Source organism: Azolla caroliniana, unplaced genomic scaffold (genome assembly GCF_043228905.1).
Source record: "Azolla caroliniana isolate FFs.n. ecotype wild unplaced genomic scaffold, voAzoCaro1.0.p SCAF_6, whole genome shotgun sequence".
Classification (NCBI taxonomy): domain Eukaryota; kingdom Viridiplantae; phylum Streptophyta; class Polypodiopsida; order Salviniales; family Salviniaceae; genus Azolla; species Azolla caroliniana.
In genome coordinates this window covers 4,981,515-5,000,807 of record NW_028230441.1, presented here as the reverse complement: position 1 = coordinate 5,000,807, position 19,293 = coordinate 4,981,515, and the positions used below count along the sequence as shown (strand labels likewise).

At 39.8% G+C, this 19,293-nt stretch overlaps 1 protein-coding gene across 1 annotated transcript; it reads left to right on the top strand.

Annotated features, from left to right (window-relative positions):
* On the top strand, positions 1 to 4,989 carry LOC147862752 (uncharacterized). The gene is made up of 8 exons (XM_087321264.1): positions 1 to 412; positions 1,932 to 2,027; positions 2,249 to 2,359; positions 2,431 to 2,740; positions 3,149 to 3,239; positions 3,400 to 3,733; positions 3,821 to 3,969; positions 4,110 to 4,989. Exons 1-8 carry the CDS (start codon positions 35 to 37, stop codon positions 4,606 to 4,608), a joined length of 1,968 nt encoding a protein of 655 aa, XP_087177390.1. The 5' UTR covers positions 1 to 34; the 3' UTR covers positions 4,609 to 4,989.
* Positions 4,990 to 19,293: the final 14,304 nt, after the last annotated feature.

Sequence of the window (19,293 nt, the reverse complement as noted above, 5' to 3'; positions counted from 1 at the left end):
TCTGCAGAAGAAGGCGGAGGAAGGAGTAGGAACCATGTTCTGCCGCTTGCTCTCGGCGGGCAGAAGACGGAGCCATGTCGCCGCCTCAGCTGTAGCCTTCGGCGCCTCTTCCTACCTCTTCTTCTATTCGCTACGCAGCCCTGCGTACGCAGAGAACCCCCCTTCTCCCTCCTCCTCCTTCTTCCACTTCCCCACTACTCCCTCCTTCGCTGCACCATCTTCTCCTTCCTCTTCTTCCACCGCCTCTCCTTCTCCTTCTCCTCCTCCTCCTCCTCCTCCTTTGTCAGAGGAGCCGACGAGAGCCGTTCGCAATGATCTCCCTCGCACCTCCGCAGCCGGATTTGATCCCGAAGCCCTCGAACGAGGTGCCAAGGCTCTCCGGGAAATCAATAGCTCTGGTAACTCGAAGAAGGTACGCCTGTTCTTTTTTCTTGCTATTGGCTCCTTTGGTTCGATACGTAGATTGATCTTGGAGTGTTCTTCTTCTTCATTACTTTTGTCTGTAAAAGTGCTGCTTTTTCTTTTTTGATATCTTGAAGAGGATATGTGTCTGTTTTCGCTTGCTTTTAGCTTTTGCAAGTATTCAATTACTTGGTAAAATGCTGAGAAGAAAATTTTAATTTTTTGTAACTTTTGCTTGCAAAGCATCCTTAATGGAGAACCAATGATGTAGTTATCATCCCGAACTTGTGAGACCTCTAGGACACTGAAAAGTGCGGGATAAAAATAAAAAAGCATTTTATTATTCTCTTCAGGAATCAGAAATAAGCTATGTTCTACTATGGGAGTCAAAGAAACATTTTCAAAACTATTGAAACATTCGCAATACTATTGACCTTCGTCTATTAGGAATTGCAATGGAGCATTAAACAAAGTTATAATCATCATTTGATACTGGACGTGTATGTGACACAAGCCAAACAAAGTAATACAACCTAAAGCTTTACGGAAAACACAGACCCGCATAATATAAGTATAAGAGTTGATGACATGATGGATACACTAGTGGCACAAGGCCTTAATAAATTGAGAAAGAGAGAATGTTTCATTCCAACTTTACATCGCATGGATCCTCCATGAGAATTGCAAAAGAAACTGCTTTAGCAATTACAAAGGCAGTACGACAATGCTCAGTTTCTCCATGAACATTATTATTGTGTGCACTCTGAAGAGGGTTGTGTGGAAACGGTTGAAACAGGTGTGTAAGACTAAAGCAATGTGGTATGTCAGATATGGAGAGGGTGTTTTTGTGTTAGCATCAATACTACATTAGCTAATTATGTCTCACTTTTCAAGATTATGTTGTCAATATTATTTACACTGTTTAAGATTTAGGAATCATCAAAGGCCAACTCACAGCCAGTATGGCACCAAAGTTTTGAATTTTGGACCGGAGATTGAGTGGGCTGTGGCCAGACGTTAAGAGAAGTCATTCATGCTAGTGTTAATCGGGTATTGCAAAATGATTATCTGGTCAAGTATCAATATTGCCATGTTTGTCCTACTTTACTCTTTTGTTTCCAAAATGGGAATTTCATATGATCTCATCAGAGTAAAACATTTCCATAAGATATAATTGCAGAATGAGTTCTTGCTGATTGATGCCCAGATTATTTAGATCTTTTATACTCATAAGTCAATGTAATGAACACGCAAATGCATTTTGACAACCTAAAATGTCTCATGACATGGTCAATTGTCTTGTAAACTGCGCAGGTGTAAGGATGTAAATAGGAATTCATACATATTGAAATATAATGTGAAGAGGTTCTGAATTTGTTTAGTATTTTCTTCTTTAATTCAGTGAAATTAAATTAAAATAGCTGCACTTATAGAGGAGCATGAAACAATTGAACTAAAACAAATAAGTTGCTTGTGACATTTCTATCTGTTTCTGATTTCGTTTTACATGTTTCCTACTGTATAATCAGGTCTTTGAACTCATGCGTAAACAAGAGGAGACTCGTCAAGCAGAGGAATCTGCAAAGAAGGCTGAATTTCAAGCAATCCAGTCTGAGTATGAAATTGTATGTATGCATAACTATGTGTTACTATATCAATGATATTTATCGGTTTAGCCTGACCTATGTGGGTTGATTGAATTGAGTTCATGGTCAGTTGTGTTTTACATTTCTATAAACCTGTGCTACTAAAAACTCATCTGTTACTTATAGTTTTCTAATGATTTCTTTTGTTTTGGGTGGAGAGCCTGTTTTTGTAACTAATCAATCATTTTCTTTAATTGCAGAAAAAACAACAGCTGATATATGAAGAACAGAAGAAACTTGTGCAGCAACAAGCACAGACTAAAGCTCAGATGGCTCGATATGAGGACGAGCTTGCCAGAAAGAGAATGCAGGTCTTTATTTCTATTCAATATAATTCTTTTGAATTATCATGATTTTATTTCTGAGTTTGGTAAATATGCAGGCTGAACATGAAGCACAAAGGTCCCGGAATGGAGAGCTTGTTAAAATGCAAGAAGAGTCTGCAGCAAGGCAGGAGCAGTTGCGACGTCAAACTGAAGAACAAATCCAAGCTCAAAGGCGCCAAACAGAAAGGGAGAGAGCGGAGATAGAGAGAGAAACTGTCAGGGTAAGAGTCATGGCTGAAGCAGAGGGACGAGCCCATGAAGCTAAGCTAGCTGAGGACGTCAACAAACGAATGCTTATAGAACGTGCTAGTCTTGAAAAGGATAAGTGGCTAGCAGCTATCAACACTACATTTGGTCACATTGGTGGTATTTTTCATACTCAGCATGCATTTTTTTGTACATAAATACAAATGCATTCTAGTAATTATTATCAGCCATTATGTTCTTCAAATACATTGACTCTTCTGATATAAGCATCTATAAACGTTCATGTACATGCTTATGTAACTTCGCTTGTGTCTCCTTATATGCATTGCATATGCTTGTATAACATGTCTCCATCTTCATATCCTTGCGTATAAATGTATCAGCGGAATGCATAGAAATATAAGGCTGGAGAGAGATAGTTTTGGAATCTTTATGTGACTCTGAAACTGTATATCTTTATTGTTTATTGCAAAGTTTAATTTTTTTGTAGCAGTCACATGATCTATATGCCGAATGTTTCATAGCGAAGTTGGACATTGATTCATTATTGAATGGATTATATTTTAGGTGGTCTGAGAACTATTCTCACAGATCGGGACAAGCTGGTAGTAACAATAGGTGGTGTGACTGCTCTTGCTGCAGGAGTTTACACTACGAGGTTTGTTTCTTGTCAAACTAATAGCATATTACATCTGAAGATATGGCAATATTTACTAGTTATATAAGGCTGCATACTTGTAATACCTGGTTAGGATAGCCTAACGAAGTCTTTAAAAAACTTGAAAGCCTCATTTTATTGGTCTGCTTATTCTCCTCAGGGAAGGTGCTCGTGTGGTATGGGGTTATATTGATCGGATTTTGGGCCAGCCATCTTTGATAAGAGAATCTTCAAGAGGAAAATATCCCTGGTCTAGATGGCTATCATATAAAGCAATGAGTTCTCTCTTTGCAGGAAAAAATACTCAGCAGATGAGAGAGGGGAAGGGTTTTGGCGATGTCATTCTTCACCCTGCTCTTCATAAAAGAATCCAACATCTTGCAGCTGCAACCGCAAACACAAAAGCTCATCAAGCTCCCTTCCGTAACATGTTATTTTATGGTCCACCTGGAACAGGAAAAACAATGGCTGCAAAAGAATTATCTTTACAGTCTGTAAGAAAATGCTGCTTTCATCTCATGGGCTCAATTTCTGTCATTTCTCTGCATAAATGCAATCTAATGCTTTTTTTTATCTTTCAGGGACTAGATTATGCACTTATGACTGGTGGTGATGTGGCCCCATTAGGTTCTCAAGCAGTGACCAAGATTCACGAATTGTTCAACTGGGCAGTGAAATCAAAAAAGGGACTGGTTCTTTTCATTGATGAGGCTGATGCATTTTTGTGCGAGTAAGTTCCTAAAACAAAAGATAATTGTGTATAAGAATGCCATCACTCCTCATAGAGATAGTAAAAGATTGTATTTCTATGTTTTGGCATGGCACCTCTCTACATCACATAGAAACTAATGATTGTAATTCTATGTGCAGGCGCAACAGCAATACTATGAGTGAAGCTCAACGAAGTGCTCTCAATGCTTTATTGTATCGCACGGGTGATCAATCCAGGGATATAGTACTTGTACTGGCAACGAATCGTCCTAGTGACCTTGATTCAGCTATTGCAGATAGGATAGATGAGGTTCTCGAATTTCCCCTACCAGGGGAAGATGAGCGAGCGAAGCTTTTGAAGCTCTATCTTGACAAATATATTGCTCAAGCTGGTAAGAAAAAGGATTGGAAGTCACATATATGGGGCAAACAAGATACAATTCAGATTAGTGGAATTACAGATGATGTTATCCATGAAGCAGCGAGAAAAATGGAGGGTTTCTCTGGACGAGAGATTGCGAAGACAATGGCAAGTGTACAAGGGGCTGTTTATGGTAGCAAAGAATCTGTGCTTGATGCTGATCTTTTTAGGGAAGTCATTGATTACAAAGTTGCAGAGCATCAACAACGTAGAAAAATAGCTGAAGAGGGTGGTTGAGCTGTGCTCGGACTTATTTCATGATTGCATATACTTTCTGTTACCTTTATTTTCATGAAAGGTGACAGACTCTTATAATGCCAGTTCGGCCCTCTTATGGATGATGATTCGGCATATTCATTTTGGTCCTCCAATGCGCAAGTTTTTCCTCCCTACATCTTATATAGGGAGAGGGAGGCATTCAATAGTGTTCTGCCCATTGTCGTGTTTCTCTTGAGTGTTGTGGGCTATGCGCTTTTTATATAGAAATTCCAGAACAGTGGTTTAATAATTTTCTTGATCCTATCAAGATATGTAATGTTCTTAACGGAAGAATACTAGGGATGGGCTGGCTAACCTCTTGTTTTCTTTTCAAGCAATGATATACCCATGCTTAGCTAATTGCCATGAATAGATGATCTGTTCATGAGATAGTGCAGGAAATTGCCAATTGAACATAACTCGGTGGCAGTTCCCTCTTATTATATCTTTCAATCTTTGATTTGAGCAAAATGTCTCTTTACTCTATGAAAGATTTATTCTGGGGAAGAAATGGTTGATTACTGGTGGTGCCGCATAGGACAGTGGCAGCACAAAAGTGAACATAACTCAGTGGCAGTTCCCTCTTATTATATTTTTCAATTTTTGATTTGAGCAAAAATGTCTGTTACTGTAAAATATTTAGTCTGGGGAAGAAAAGGTTGGTCACTAGTGGTAACACATAGGACTGGCAGCACGAAAGTGTGACATGGGTTGGAAATCATGTTGCATTTTAATAACATGAAGTACCTGATACATTGTTGAAATAATTATCAAATACCATGCTGATTGTGGTGTGGGGTTACCATTTTGTTTTGTGAACTCTGAGTTCCCTAGTCACTGTAACCCATAAGCTTGCATATGATGAATTATGATGCAATTAGCTAATATGAGTGTGAAATTGGAACTTGCTGCTGCACAATTGTTGATGTATTATCTCTTATATCATTGGTACAGCCTGTGGACTGTGAAATCCCATAGCCATTGTAACTCTGACCTTGCATTTATGATGATGCAAATGAGTATGCAAATGTTGATACAATTAGCTAATACCATTCATGAAGCATGCCTCTAGTAATGGCGTCCTTATCTTTTGTATAGTCAAGAGTGGTTAACATTATGATCTGCAGTAAATGAAGAGATCTTATTTAGTTTAAGTTGTAGCTCAAAATGTTACAGAAAATAAGACAAGGCAATTTGACACCTACACATCTTATATTGCAAAATGAAAGAAGGTAAGTAATTCGAATTAGTAGTGTAGAGTTTAAGCGCTTGTGGTTTTAATAGTTGTAGCACACATTTTTAATCAAGGACTAGAAAAACATTTACCATTTGAGAAAGCCTTGACAAGATTGATAAGAGGAGTTTGATCTTAAAGTCATTTAGAATTGCTTCAAGTAAATATCAAGAGCCTCTACAATTAGTTTTCATAATTGAAACATCCAATAGTTAGCATAACGCCAAGTAAACCATCCTACTATAGTTTTTATAAATCATCACATTAAAGAAAGCAAACATTAAAGCTTAGAGGTGAGTTGCCCATGACATAAACCATGTGTCATCGATATGTGAATTCCATAACAACAAAGAAAAGGTCAAACGAATGCATTCTAGCAAAAATGCATGATCGTGCATTGCGTGTATGAAAGCAACTACTCAATGTCAATCTAGTTGTGCAAGTAGAAAGATGTGATCCAATCTAATACTTTAGTCCAAGTACATGCATCTAGTCTATGACTAATGAAAAACAATTGTTTCGTTTGCATTGTTTAAGGTGGTTCCAACACGAACAAGAGGTCGAATGTGGTCCAACACGAACAACGAACAAGAGGTCGAATGTGGTCCATCTGCATACTTCATCTACGGTTGGCCCGTATACGTGAGCAGGGGAGTCCGGTGCACCCACCCATCTTTTGCCTCATTTGTGTGATGAGACAATCGACCTTATGTTGTCAGAGGAGGATAAAGTTACCGTTTTGGCTGAGGTACATTGGTTGGAGGAGTTCTCCTTGCTGTCAAAGAGACATACATTTTGGCCTTGCAAGGATTCGAGCCCAAGACATCTTGGTCTATATGTTAGACCTTTAACCATTATAATAACATATATGATGTATAGTTATAGTAAATGTATTATTAGTTATTACAAGATATTTAGAGTATTCTAGAACATTCTAGAGTATTCCAAAACATTCTAGGATATTCCATGATTATATTAAATATCATAAATATCTAAAATATTCTAGAACATTCTAGAATACTCCATAAGGACCTATAAATAGGTGTCTATTCATTAATCACAACTCATTCGGTTCAAACCAGTTTATAGCCCCTTAGCCTACTCTTTGTAATCCTTGCTCTCTTATAATATAAACTCTCTTTCCGTTTCTAGTGTTGTCTCTCGCTCTCTCTCTCTATACCTTCTATTGTCATCTTATCTTTCTCTCACTGAATATCTCTCTTTTCGTCTTCTCCAACTTCTTCTTCTTATCTTAACCTTATTCAAGCAAATCTAGCAATTTTCTCTCGCAACTATGGAGTTTGTCAACAAGCAAGAATATATGTGTGTTCTCTTCGAGCTTGACATGCTAACAACCAAATTCGTGGCATTGGAGCATGAAAATCAAAGATTGTTGGGAGACCTACAACAAGTAAGTGCTAAGAAAGTACAACAATATGAAGAATTATCTCAACGGGTGCATCAGTTGGAGACTACTCTATTGCAACGAAGAGTGGCGAAAGTTCAAACCTCGTCGAAGGAACCCAAGATTAGTCTGCCGGCCAAGTTTGATGGTACAAGGTCTCAATTTCGTGGATTTTTAAATCAGGTACGGCTTGTGATTAAATTGCATCCTAGTCGTTACCCAACTGATGTTGCTCATGTGGGACTAGTTGGTACCGTGTTAACAGGTACCGCATTAGTGTGGTTTGCACCACTCATAGAGAAGCACTCACCATTATTAGAAGATTTTGAAGGGTTTATTAATGAGTTCCAAGCCAACTTTGTAGACACTAATAGTATGAGGACCGCAATAAACAAAATTCGGCAATTATGACAAGGAGATCGTCTTGCTTCCGCTTATGATACAGATTTTCTCCTTCTAGCATGTGATATTCCATGGGACGAGGTGGCATTAATGGACCAATTTCGTTAAGGTCTGTGCAATGATGTGAAGGATTTACATCTTACCTTCCATGATGATCCAAAATCTCTTACTGAAGCAGTAAGCGGGGCTGTGCAATGTGACAATTGCTTATTTGAGCAACGTTCTGAGCGCCAACAAATGTTACGCTTCCGACCAATAGACCCCAAGTATCAAAGTCAAGTGTGGTGGAAGGCCCTACTCCAATGGAAATCGAGACAACACGATGTAGAGGACCATTATCGGATGCTGAAAAGCAACGATGGTGAGCAAATCGTCTATGCCTCTATTGTGGTGGTCCAGGGCATATTGCTATGAATTGTCCACATAAACCACAACGACAAGTTAACCAAGTAAGTGCTCACGACAATCCCATCTCAATTTCTACCCCGCCTTCTCGTAACCCAAGTAGGCCTAGTAGTCCCTGTCATAAAAATACATTTGATGTCTTGAGCCAATTAGATGATGTGTTAAACGAGTAAGTCCGACCAAGATCGGAGTCATTTGGTTGGACAACCCTAGGCATGTAACGTTCGTCCCTAGTTATGGTTCCATTTCATCCGGTCAAGTTAGTCGAGTTTTCTCTACGCAAGTTGAGCTTAACACATCTAGGTGCCATCGAGTTCCAGCTTTTGCCCTCTTAGACTCTGAAGCCAACTCTTGTTTCATGGATCGTGAGTTTACTGTAATGCATAATATTCAGTTGCATAAGCTCCCAAGCCCAGTGTTTGTCGGAGTTATTGATGGACGCCCCATAGCATCAGGTGATATAGTTGAAGAGTCTGAACCAATTCATGTAGTCCTAGGCAATTTGGCTAGTGTCATCTCATTCAACATCATTAGTAGTCTAGAGCACTCCCTAGTTCTTGGTCTTCCATGGTTTGAGCTACAGAACCCAACTATTGATTGGAGAAAAAGAACCATTGGAGAGGTCACAATACAGTCTGAGTCTCTTAAAACTCCAACAAAGGATATGACATTCCAAAAGATTTCGACAATCTCTATACATCAGTTACGTGAGGAAGGATGGAAGGAAGACATGTTGGTGTTCGCAGTTTTAGCAACTCTCACATCGAGCTCACAATAATCGGGGGTCCAACTACCGAAGAAATATATAGAATTCTCCGATGTGTTTGATAAGATGAAAGCCAATAGACTACCAGAGCATTGACCATATGATTGCCCAATTGATTTGCAGCCCGGAAAAGAGCCTCCATGGGGGCCGATTTATAACCTTTCGCCCACAGAGCTATCTGAGGTTCTTCGGGAATATATCGATGAGAACTTGGCGAATGGGTTTATCCAGCATTCAAGATCTCCTGTCGGCGCACCCGTATTTTTCGTTAAGAAGAAAGATGTTTTGCTTTGTCTAGTCGTGGATTATCGAGGATTGAATAAATTAACTATTCGAAACCGATATGCTCTACCATTGATTTCAAGCCTTCTGGAACACCTCATTGGAGCTAAGTATTTCACAAAGTTAGATCTTCGAGGTGATTACAATCTTGTTCTAATTCGTCTTGGGGATGAATGGAAGACTGCTTTCCGTACTCGCTATGGCCATTTTGAGTATACAGTGATGCCATTTGGTCTCACGAATGCACCAACAGTTTTCCAACATATGGCGAATGACATTTTTCGAGATTTCCTCGATATTTTCATCATAATTTACCTGGATGATATCTTAATCGGCTCAAAAACTCAAGAGGATCATGATATACACGTTCGACAAGCTTTGCAACAGTTGCGTGAATATGGTCTCCATGCAAAATTGGAGAAATGCAGTTTCGACCAGTATCAGCTATGAGATTCACGACAAAGAGCTTCTTGCCATTGTGGATTCTTTTCAACAATGGTGTCATTTTTTGGAGGGTTCATCTCAACAAATCGTTGTCTATAATGATCACAAAAATCTAACGTACTTCCAAAGTGCTCGAGTCTTGAGTTGTTGACAAGCTCATTGGGCTCAATTCTTAACTCGTTTTGATATCGTAATTTTAGATCGCCCTGGGACGCAACAACGAAAAGCAGATGCTTTATCTCGGCGTTCGTATATGGAACTTGAACCAGGAGAGGCCGCATTTGAAAGTCAGAATCAAATCCTCTTGGGTCCTGACCGTCTACGATTAATGGCATTTCATGCTATAGACACACCTGGGGATTCAAGTCTTCTAGACTCCATTCAGGAGCATATTGAGACTGATGAATTCACCCAAGATATTCTGAACCATATTATCCCAGATCGTGCTTCTTGTTCACAATCTCAAAATCCTCGTCGAGACTACAACCCGTTCAATTGGTATGATGGTTTACTTTTTCGACAAAATCTCTTATATGTGCCTGATGGTCCTTCTTGACTCCAAGTCTTGCAACAATGTCATGACACACCAATGGCTTGACATTTCAGCATCCACAAGACTTTGGCGTTAATTTCTCGAAGGTATTGGTGGCCACGACTTCGCCATTTTGTTACATATTATGTTCGTAGGTGTGATGCATGTTGCCGATCCAAAAAAACTCGACATCATCCATATGGCTTATTACAGCCAATGCCTATTTCTGAGAGTCCATGGAAATCTATATCATTGGACTTCATTACAGATCTACCACCTTCCAAGGGTTTTGATTCTATCCTCATGGTAGTAGATCGTTTTACCAAGATGGCACATTTTCTTCCCTACACAAAGGCCATTACGAGCCAAGAGACAGCCGAGTTACTCATGCGAGAGGTGTTTCGGCATCATGGTCTTCCTGATGATATTATTAGTGTTCGGGGTCCCCAGTTCATCTCAAAATTTTGGCGGCACATGTTCAAACTCTTACATACTTCTTGCAAACTCTCTTCTAGCTACCATCTAGAAACTAACAGACATACTAAGTGCACCAACCAAATAGTAGAACAATATCTTCGTTGTTTTGTCAACTATCAACAAGATGATTGGGTTGATCTATTACATTTGGCGGAATCTGATTACAACAACTCAGAACATTCTTCTATTGGATATGCCCCATTTTTTGCAAATATTGGGTACCATCCTCGTTGGACTATGCTTGAACATCCCAAACTCCCCACAAACCCGATTGTTGAAGATCGGCTCACCCGACTCCAAGAAGTTCAAGATATCCTTTTGCACCATTTATGTGATGCTCAAAACACTCAAAAGAAGGTTGTCGACTATCATCAACGTGATTCATCGACTACGTTTCAAGTGGGAGATCGAGTATGGATTTTACAAGGTCGCATTAAAACAACCGATCTTGCTGTAAATTGGATTATCAACATTTTGGCCCATATGTGACATCTGGTAAGATCAATGATGTGGCATTTCACCTTGATCTTCCCCCTCATATGCATTTTCACCCGGTCTTCCATGTTTCACTTTTGGAGCCGTACACAACCAGCTCTATTCTAGGCTGTCTTACATCTCCCCCACCTCCAATTGAAGTTTCGGATGGCTCCGAATATGACGTTGTTGCCATTCTCGACTCCAAGATCGTTCACAACAAACTGTATTATTTGGTTGACGGGTTAGGTTATACACCTAATGATCAAACATGGGAACCTCTCAAGAATCTTGCTAATGCCTCCGAAATGGTTGCTGCGTTTCACAACAAATATCCCCATAAGCCAAGTCCGAAATCTTGTCTTCCGACTCGTGGAACTCATCGTCGAAAAGGGGGGATAATTTCATGAAGACATACATTTTGGCCTTACAAGGGTTTGATCCCAAGACGTCTTGGTGTATATGTTAGACCTTTAACCATTATAATAACATATATGATGTATAGGTATAATAAATGTATTATTAGTTATTACAAGATATTTAGAGTATTCTAGAACATTCTAGGATATTCCATGATTATATTAAATGTTGAGAATGTTTAAAAGTTATAACGGCTAGTTAGTTTCAACAGCTAGTTAGCCCAACGGCCAAATCTTGGCCTTTATAAAGAGGGACTTTCTCCTCATGTAAATAGAAGAGATCTCTGTATTTTTCTCCCTCCTACCAATGTATATTACTGAACAAATGTGCTTTCTCATATTTCTTTATGGTATCAGAGCATAGATCCGCCCCTCTGCAAAACCCTAGATCTGTCCTCTGCAGAACCCTAGATCTACCCTTCTGCTGGTATGACAGTGATTGGAACAACACTGTCCTAGCATTCAAGAGAGGAAAGGGGGATTTTTTGTTTTGTTTCATTTGGGATGGCATTGCTATGTGATTGAGAGGTGACTTGGGAAAAAAGTCAGAAGAGGAAAGCAAAGATAGGCCAACTTGACAAGATGGATGATGTGTTCTCAAAATTGAACGAAGATGAGGTGAAAACATTGGTGAAATACATGAAACAACCTGAGATTGTAGCATCTGGAGGTGTGACAGGAATACAACCACCACCCCGACTTGAACTCCTCCCAATTGAGTTCAAACTCGATGGACCAGCCACATACTTGAGCTGGTCGCGTCGGATTATAGGTGCCTTGGCAGGGAGAAGCCTTGACGGCTACCTTACGGGAGAAGAGAAAGAGCCTCCTATCAAAACGAGCAATGAATGGAAAGCATGGAGAGCTACCCACATGTCATTGTACATGTGGCTTCTCAACTCCATGATTCCATCAATTGCCACAACAGTTGATGGAATTTTAAGTGTGAAGGAGATATGGGAGAAATTGCAAAAGACGTATGTAGGGAGGGGAAACAACATGAGAGTATTTCAAATCGAGCAGGAGATAGATGTTGTTTGCCAAGGAGATAGGATGATTCATGAATATGCCATAGAGCTGGAGCGCCTATGGGCAGAATACGATCATTTCTCGCATGTGACAGTGTGCAATGATCCTCAGTGTAAGAGCAAGGAAATTTCTGCTCAAAGAAGAACTATGCAATTTTTGAAACATCTCAACCCGTCATTTGATCAAAGAAGGGCAGTTCTTCTAGCCAAGGCTAAAATTCCTACACTTGATGAGGCAATCACGACTATGATACAAGAGGAGAGTAGAATGAAGCTGTTCTCTGACACTACCGGACTTCCAGGGGTGCGATCGGCACTAATGGTGTTAAATTCAAGCGGAAGTGAAAATCGAAAATGCTATAATTGTGATGAAGCTGGTCATTTCAAGAATGCTTGCCCTAAACCATCTAAGGAGAGAGAATATGGAGGACGTGGACAAACTAGAGGTCGTGGTCGAGGGGGCCGAAGAGGTGCAAGAGGAGGTTACCAAGCAAACTTAATGGTAGCAAAAGAAGAGGAAGGAACTAAGGTGGTGTTCACTGAAGAGGATCAAGCTCTCTTAGAAATACTTAGGAGGAATCAAAGAGCCGCAGATGATACTTCATTCATGTCAAGAGGTAACACTGCCACCTATGCTTATTCGGCCACAAGTACTAGCAACACAAATACTCTTGCCTCTGCACCAGAATGGATAATTGATTTTGTTGCATCTAGGCATGTGACGGGTAATGCTAGTGAATTCTCCTCGTATACTCACTTAGCAATGCGGCCAGAAAGCATTCAAATTGCTGACAGTACTACACAACCTGTAGTGGGTATAGGTACAGTAAAATGTACCGACTCTATGACATTGTTTAATGTGTTGCATGCTCCTTCTTTCCCAGTAAACTTATTATCTATAAGTTCTATCATACACCAACTAAAATGTGTTGTTTCTTTTGATATTCCCAAGGTGATATTCCAAGAGAAAGGGATAGGTCGGAGACTTGGGACTAGCACATGGCATAGTGGACTATGGTATTTGGATCGTGAAGGGCTGGATTCAGCATTAGCATCTATGGTAGAGGGAATAGATGTAAGGGGATCTAAAATGAGCTATGAGGACTTGTTAATACTTCACCACCAACGCATGGGACATGCCTCTTATGGCATGTTAAGTCAGGTGTATCCACACCTTTTTGAAAAGGCAGATAAAACAAAACTTGTTTGTGATGCATGTGAATTTGGTAAGCTTACTAAAAGTTCATATGCTAGTTCAGGTCATAGGAGTTCCCATGCATTTGATGCAATACACTCCGATGTTTGGGGACCATGTCCCACAAGTTCTATTAATGGATATCGATATTTTGTCTCTTTCATTGACTGCTTCTCTCGTGTGACCTTGTTATATTTGATGAGAAAAAAGAATGAAGTATTTGCTTGTTTTAAAGATTTTCATAGAGCAGTTCAAACTCAATATGGTGTAGTAGTAAAAGTGTTGAGGTCTGATAATGGAACAGAGTATGCTAACATGACATTTAGGCCATACCTCTCAGATCAAGGAATACAACATCAAACTACATGCCCATATACACCCGAACAAAATGGAGTAGTAGAGAGGAAAAATAGACATCTTCTAGAGGTAACGAGAAGCATGATGATTTCTATGAATATCCCAAAGCAGTTGTGGGGACAGGCAGTTTTGACGGCTGCCACATTGATCAATAGAATGCCCTCTAGAGTATTGGAGTGGAAGTCTCCATGTGAGTTGTTGCAAGGCAATAACTCTGGAATCCTTCCTTTGAAGGTGTTTGGATGTGTGTGTTTTGTAAAGGACAGTAGACCATCTGTAGGAAAACTTGATCCTAAAGCTGTAAAATGTGTATTTGTGGGATACTCTACCACACAAAAAGGCTATGTTTGTTGGAGTCCAGTAGAGAAGAGATTATTTGTGAGCACGGATGTGCATTTCAGAGAGTCAGAGCCATATTATAAACAAGGGGTAACTTCACCCTTTGATGACTTAATTCAGACTGAAAATATGAGGGAAGGAGATAATTGTGAGAGGTTGCTAAAAATAGGATCAATTCCTTTGTTGATCCCAACATCAGCTGAGAAACAAGTGAGCATAGGAGGTACAGAAGAAGAAGGAAACGAAGACGAGGAGCCTATATGTGTTGGGACTCAAGCTGAGGGGGAGCTAAAGGTGTATACAAGGAAGAGGAGGCAGAAAGACATAAATGTGAACACGTCTTCAGCACCACATGTGCCATCAAGTTCCATGTCCCGACCTGCCTCGACTTCTGAAATACCTACAGAACTCCCGAACCTAGAAATCACAGGTGATATGATTTCCTCTCCTTCTCCTATCAAGATTAGGAGGACCTCTCGCAGTAATGCAGGGGTTCCTCCTGATCTTTATGGTTTTCCTCATGATATTGCTCAGTTTATCTCTTATTCTAACATATCAGCTACACATAGAGCATTCATTGCATCATAAGACTCTGTCACTTTACCCAAGTGTTGGCAGGTTGCTAAAGAAGATCCACAATGGAAAGCAGCCATGCAAGAAGAACTCGGAGCTCTTGAGAAGAACAAAACTTGGGAGATTGTGTCACTACCACCAAGAAAGAAGGCGGTTGGGTGCAAATGGGTGTTTACAATAAAACAGACCCCAGAGGGAAAAATAGATCGATACAAGGCATGATTGGTGGCTAAAGGATATAGTCAGACATATGGCATTGACTATGATGAGACTTTTGCACCTGTCCCGAAGATGAGCACTGTTAGAACACTTATTTCCTTAGTAGTGAATAAGGACGGGAAATTACATCAATTAGATGTAAAAAATGCATTCCTTCATGGAGAGTTGATGGAGGAAGTGTACATGGATGTTCCCCCAGGTTTCGGTACAATTCAAACAATAGGTAAGGTTTGCAAACTTAGGAAGTCGCATTATGAACTGAAGCAATCTCCTCGAGCCTGGTTCGACAGGTTAAGAAGGGCTATGGTGGGTATGGGATACCAATAGATGAATGCAGACCATACAGTGTTCTTTCGACAACACAAGGAGCATACTACATTGCTTGATGTGTATGTGGATGATATAATTATCACGGGTAACGATGAAGGAGAAATTGCCCAATTGAAGATGCAATTGGGTAAAGGTGAAGGATCTAGGATTGCTACGATACTTTCTTGGAATTGAGGTAGCTCGTGGAGCAGAAGGAGTTATTCTATCTCAGCGGAAATATGTACTAGATCTTCTCAAAGAAACTGGAATGTTGGGTTGTAGGCTTGTAGCTTCTCCAATCGACCAAAAGATCAAGCTAACTGAACTTGCGGGAGAGAATGTTGATCGTGAAAGGTATCAAAGATTGGTAGGTCGGCTGATTTATTTGACCCACACCCGTCCAGATATCTCATTTGCAGTAAGTGTGGTAAGTCGCTACATGCATGATCCGAGGAAAGATCATATGGATGCAGTGTACCATATTCTGAGATATCTCAAAGGTGCCCAGGGAAGGGATTAATCTTCAGAAAACATGGTCATTTTAACATTGAGGGCTATTGTGATTCTAATTGGGCCAGTTGTGCTGATGACAGGCAATCCACATCAGGATACTGCATGTTTGTTGGAGGCAATCTGGTCTCTTGGAAGAGTAAGAAACAGTCAGTAGTAGCAAGGTCAACAGCCTAAGAAGAGTATAGAGCTATTGCTATAGGGGTTGTGGAGATGTTATGGTTGCGAACTCTCCTAGTAGAACTAAAGGTGAATCAAGAAAATCAGATGATGTTGTGGTGTGACAATAAGTCAACAATCAACATTGCCAACAATCCGGTACACCATGATAGGACCAAACACATCGAAATCGACAGGTTCTTTATCAAGGAAAAGCTTGATAATGGAATATTAAAATTGAGTCATGTTTCTACTGAACATCAAGTAGCAGATTGTCTTACAAAGGGACTTGGGCCAGTAAGTCTTACTAGATTGTGTGACAAGATGGGCTTAGTGGATATTTTTCGCCCATCTTGAGGGGGAGTGTTGAGAATGTTTAAAAGTTATGTAAATAGAAGAGATCTCTGTATTTTTCTCCCTCCTACCAATGTATATTACTGAACAAATGTGCTTTCTCATATTTCTTTATTAAATATCATAAATAACTAAAGTATTCTAGAACATTCTAAAACTCCATAAGGACCTATAAATAGGTGTCTATTCATTCATCACAACTCATTCGGTTCAACACCAGTTTATAACCCCTTAGCCTACTCTTTGTAATCCTTGCTCTCTTATAATATAAACTCTCTTTCCATTTCTAGTGTTGTCTCTCGCTCTCTCGCTCTCTCGCTCTCTCTCTATACCTTCTATTGTCATCTTATCTTTCTCTCTCCTATTCTCAAGTATTGACACTTGGTAGTGTAGGTCCAGGGTTTGCGACCTAACAGATCGGAACTCCAACATATTTTGTATGCTACTATCTCGGTGGAACCGGATAACATCCTTGACATTCAATTCATGTCTAGAGGATGTTATCATGTGGAATTTGCAGATAAGGAGTCTGTCACCAGGTTATTAGCGATTAAGGAGGCGTGCGTGGGTTTCTTTTCATAAATGGTCGCATAATGTTAAGGTAGACGTGATTTTGAAGGATCAAGAGTCTAGTATGGATTTTACGACAATATTCTCTAGTTTGAGGAAGGAGTGGAGGAATGCTCTTCCTCGCATTGGGGCATTGTTAGGTAAAGTCATTGTTACGCGTGATGGACATGTTTATGGGATAGATAGAGTGGGTGGGGTAATAACTGTCCAGATGCTCACACAAAGATCTATTCATTTGCCGACAACTATTTCTTTACCTAATTTGCTTATAAATAAACCTCCAAATGTGCAAAATGTGCATTATCAAGGTTTGCATGATCAATGGTTTGTGTGTTGTCAGTTTGGTCATTTTGGTAAAGATTGTCAAAAGCAACACCCGAATGTTGAAGCCCATCCACCTACGCGATCAGATGAGGAAACTTTTTAGACTCATTTTGTTGTTGTTTGTACAGGATTTTGGTGGTAATCGGCAAGATGGTTGATGTGGATTGAATGAAGCAGATTTTATCTTTTTGATAAGGATGAGTGATGATGGTGTGGGGGCCGAAGCATATTTTCAAGAGGATATGAGGACACTATATTCATTTTGTTGTTGTAGGTACATGATTTTGGCGATAACTGCCGAGATGGTTGATGTGGAAACATGAAGAATGCTTCTTGAGGTTGTGATAAAGCTAAGTGTTGATGGTGTGGAGATGGTCGTGGAGATGAAGGAGATGATCGGATTTGACATGGAAGAGGATAGTTGTGGACTAACCAAAGCGGTCCAAATCATTTGTCATACCTCATATGACATTACAGGAGTTGCAAGGTGGAGAATAGGTGAAAGGAAAACAAGGAAAACTATTCTCATTATGGAACTGGAGGACATGGTCACATTCAATCGAAGGAAGACATTCTATGTTCAATACATAAACGATGTCTCATGTCATTCCTTTGTGGTCTTTCACTACCCTTATTTGTGGTTTTCATAGGTCATTATGGCTAGAGCCATTGTAATGTTTTTTAGCCTAATCATTTCGTCATGTATGTAAAATTCTACTAATGAAGAATATATTTTTCGAAAAGAAAAATGAAACTAGAAATAATACTTAGAATAAATAAATTGAAAATCGTGAATAAACAATGCTTTGTATAAGAGAGGGTGGTTTTTAATGAACAATGCAAGCACATATAGAAGTTATGAACAATCTGGTAACAAAAGGAGAGTGAGAGGGATATCTGAGGTATCCACTTGTACTCAATGCAAGGGCATCTTTGATTTATTATGTTAAATTATAATGATAGACTTCTAAAATACACAACCCAAAGGAGTTTTTGCTCTCACACAAGCTTTGTGGGGTTGAGCTTGATATCTTAACAATAAAGGGGTCAACACCCTATGCTTTTGAAAGCTCTGGCAAACGTGCTAAGTCATCACAGATCAAATTGTTCCATCATCCATTAAATAGTGGCAATGTTTGCATAAGAAGGAAAAACGGTTGTTTCTTATATGCTTTTAAGGGTGCTAACTTGGAAAGTCTTTTAGTTGTGCTGATCCTACTTCGATGTGGAATTGGTGGAAGGAAACTTTGAATTGGCCTATTGCTTTATGAGCACAATGGGACACGTAGATGCCCATTTCCCATAACTCAACTCTACACAATCAAAGTGTTCGTCCTACTTTATATCAATCAATTTAGTGGGAAGAAATTGTAATTTGGCCTATTGCTTTGCAAGCATTATGGATCTTGTAAATCTCCATCTGCCATAGTCTCTTTACATCTAGTGAGAAGCTTATTAAATGATCTTTGTAGCGGGCCATCTTTGTGGCAAGTCACAACAATGGTGTGATCCAAGGCTTTTTTGGGTAGAGAGTTGTCATAGGTCATGGCAGAATACCTTGTCTTGATCATTTAAGCGAGTTGCGGAGAGTATCCGAAGCCAAGATGGAGGAGTAGAGTGAGAAACCCACAATATTGACCGAGAGCATGATAGGGAGAAATGCATGACTTGAGAGCAATCTATGTCTCAATCTTGACGAGCAACCTCAAAGAGAGAGAGAGAGAGAGAGAGAGAGAGAGAGACTCACACTCTTGACCATGAATATGACTTAATGAGAGAGAGAGCAATATTCCTATCTAGAGAGAGAAACCCTTGACTGTCTTGACCGGGAAACCCGAAGACAATCTTGACCGGGAACTAAAGACAGAGAGAGAGAGAGAGAGAGCC

What these genes read in the sequence shown, in the direction of transcription:
- LOC147862752 (XM_087321264.1), top strand. Translation starts at nt 35, where the DNA reads ATGTTCTGCCGCTTGCTCTCGGCGGGCAGAAGACGGAGCCATGTCGCC. An exon ending in TTGCCAGAAAGAGAATGCAG is followed by an intron (nt 2,360 to 2,430) that starts GTCTTTATTTCT and finishes GTAAATATGCAG; the next exon opens with GCTGAACATGAAGCACAAAG. An exon ending in AAGAATTATCTTTACAGTCT is followed by an intron (nt 3,734 to 3,820) that starts GTAAGAAAATGC and finishes TTTATCTTTCAG; the next exon opens with GGACTAGATTATGCACTTAT.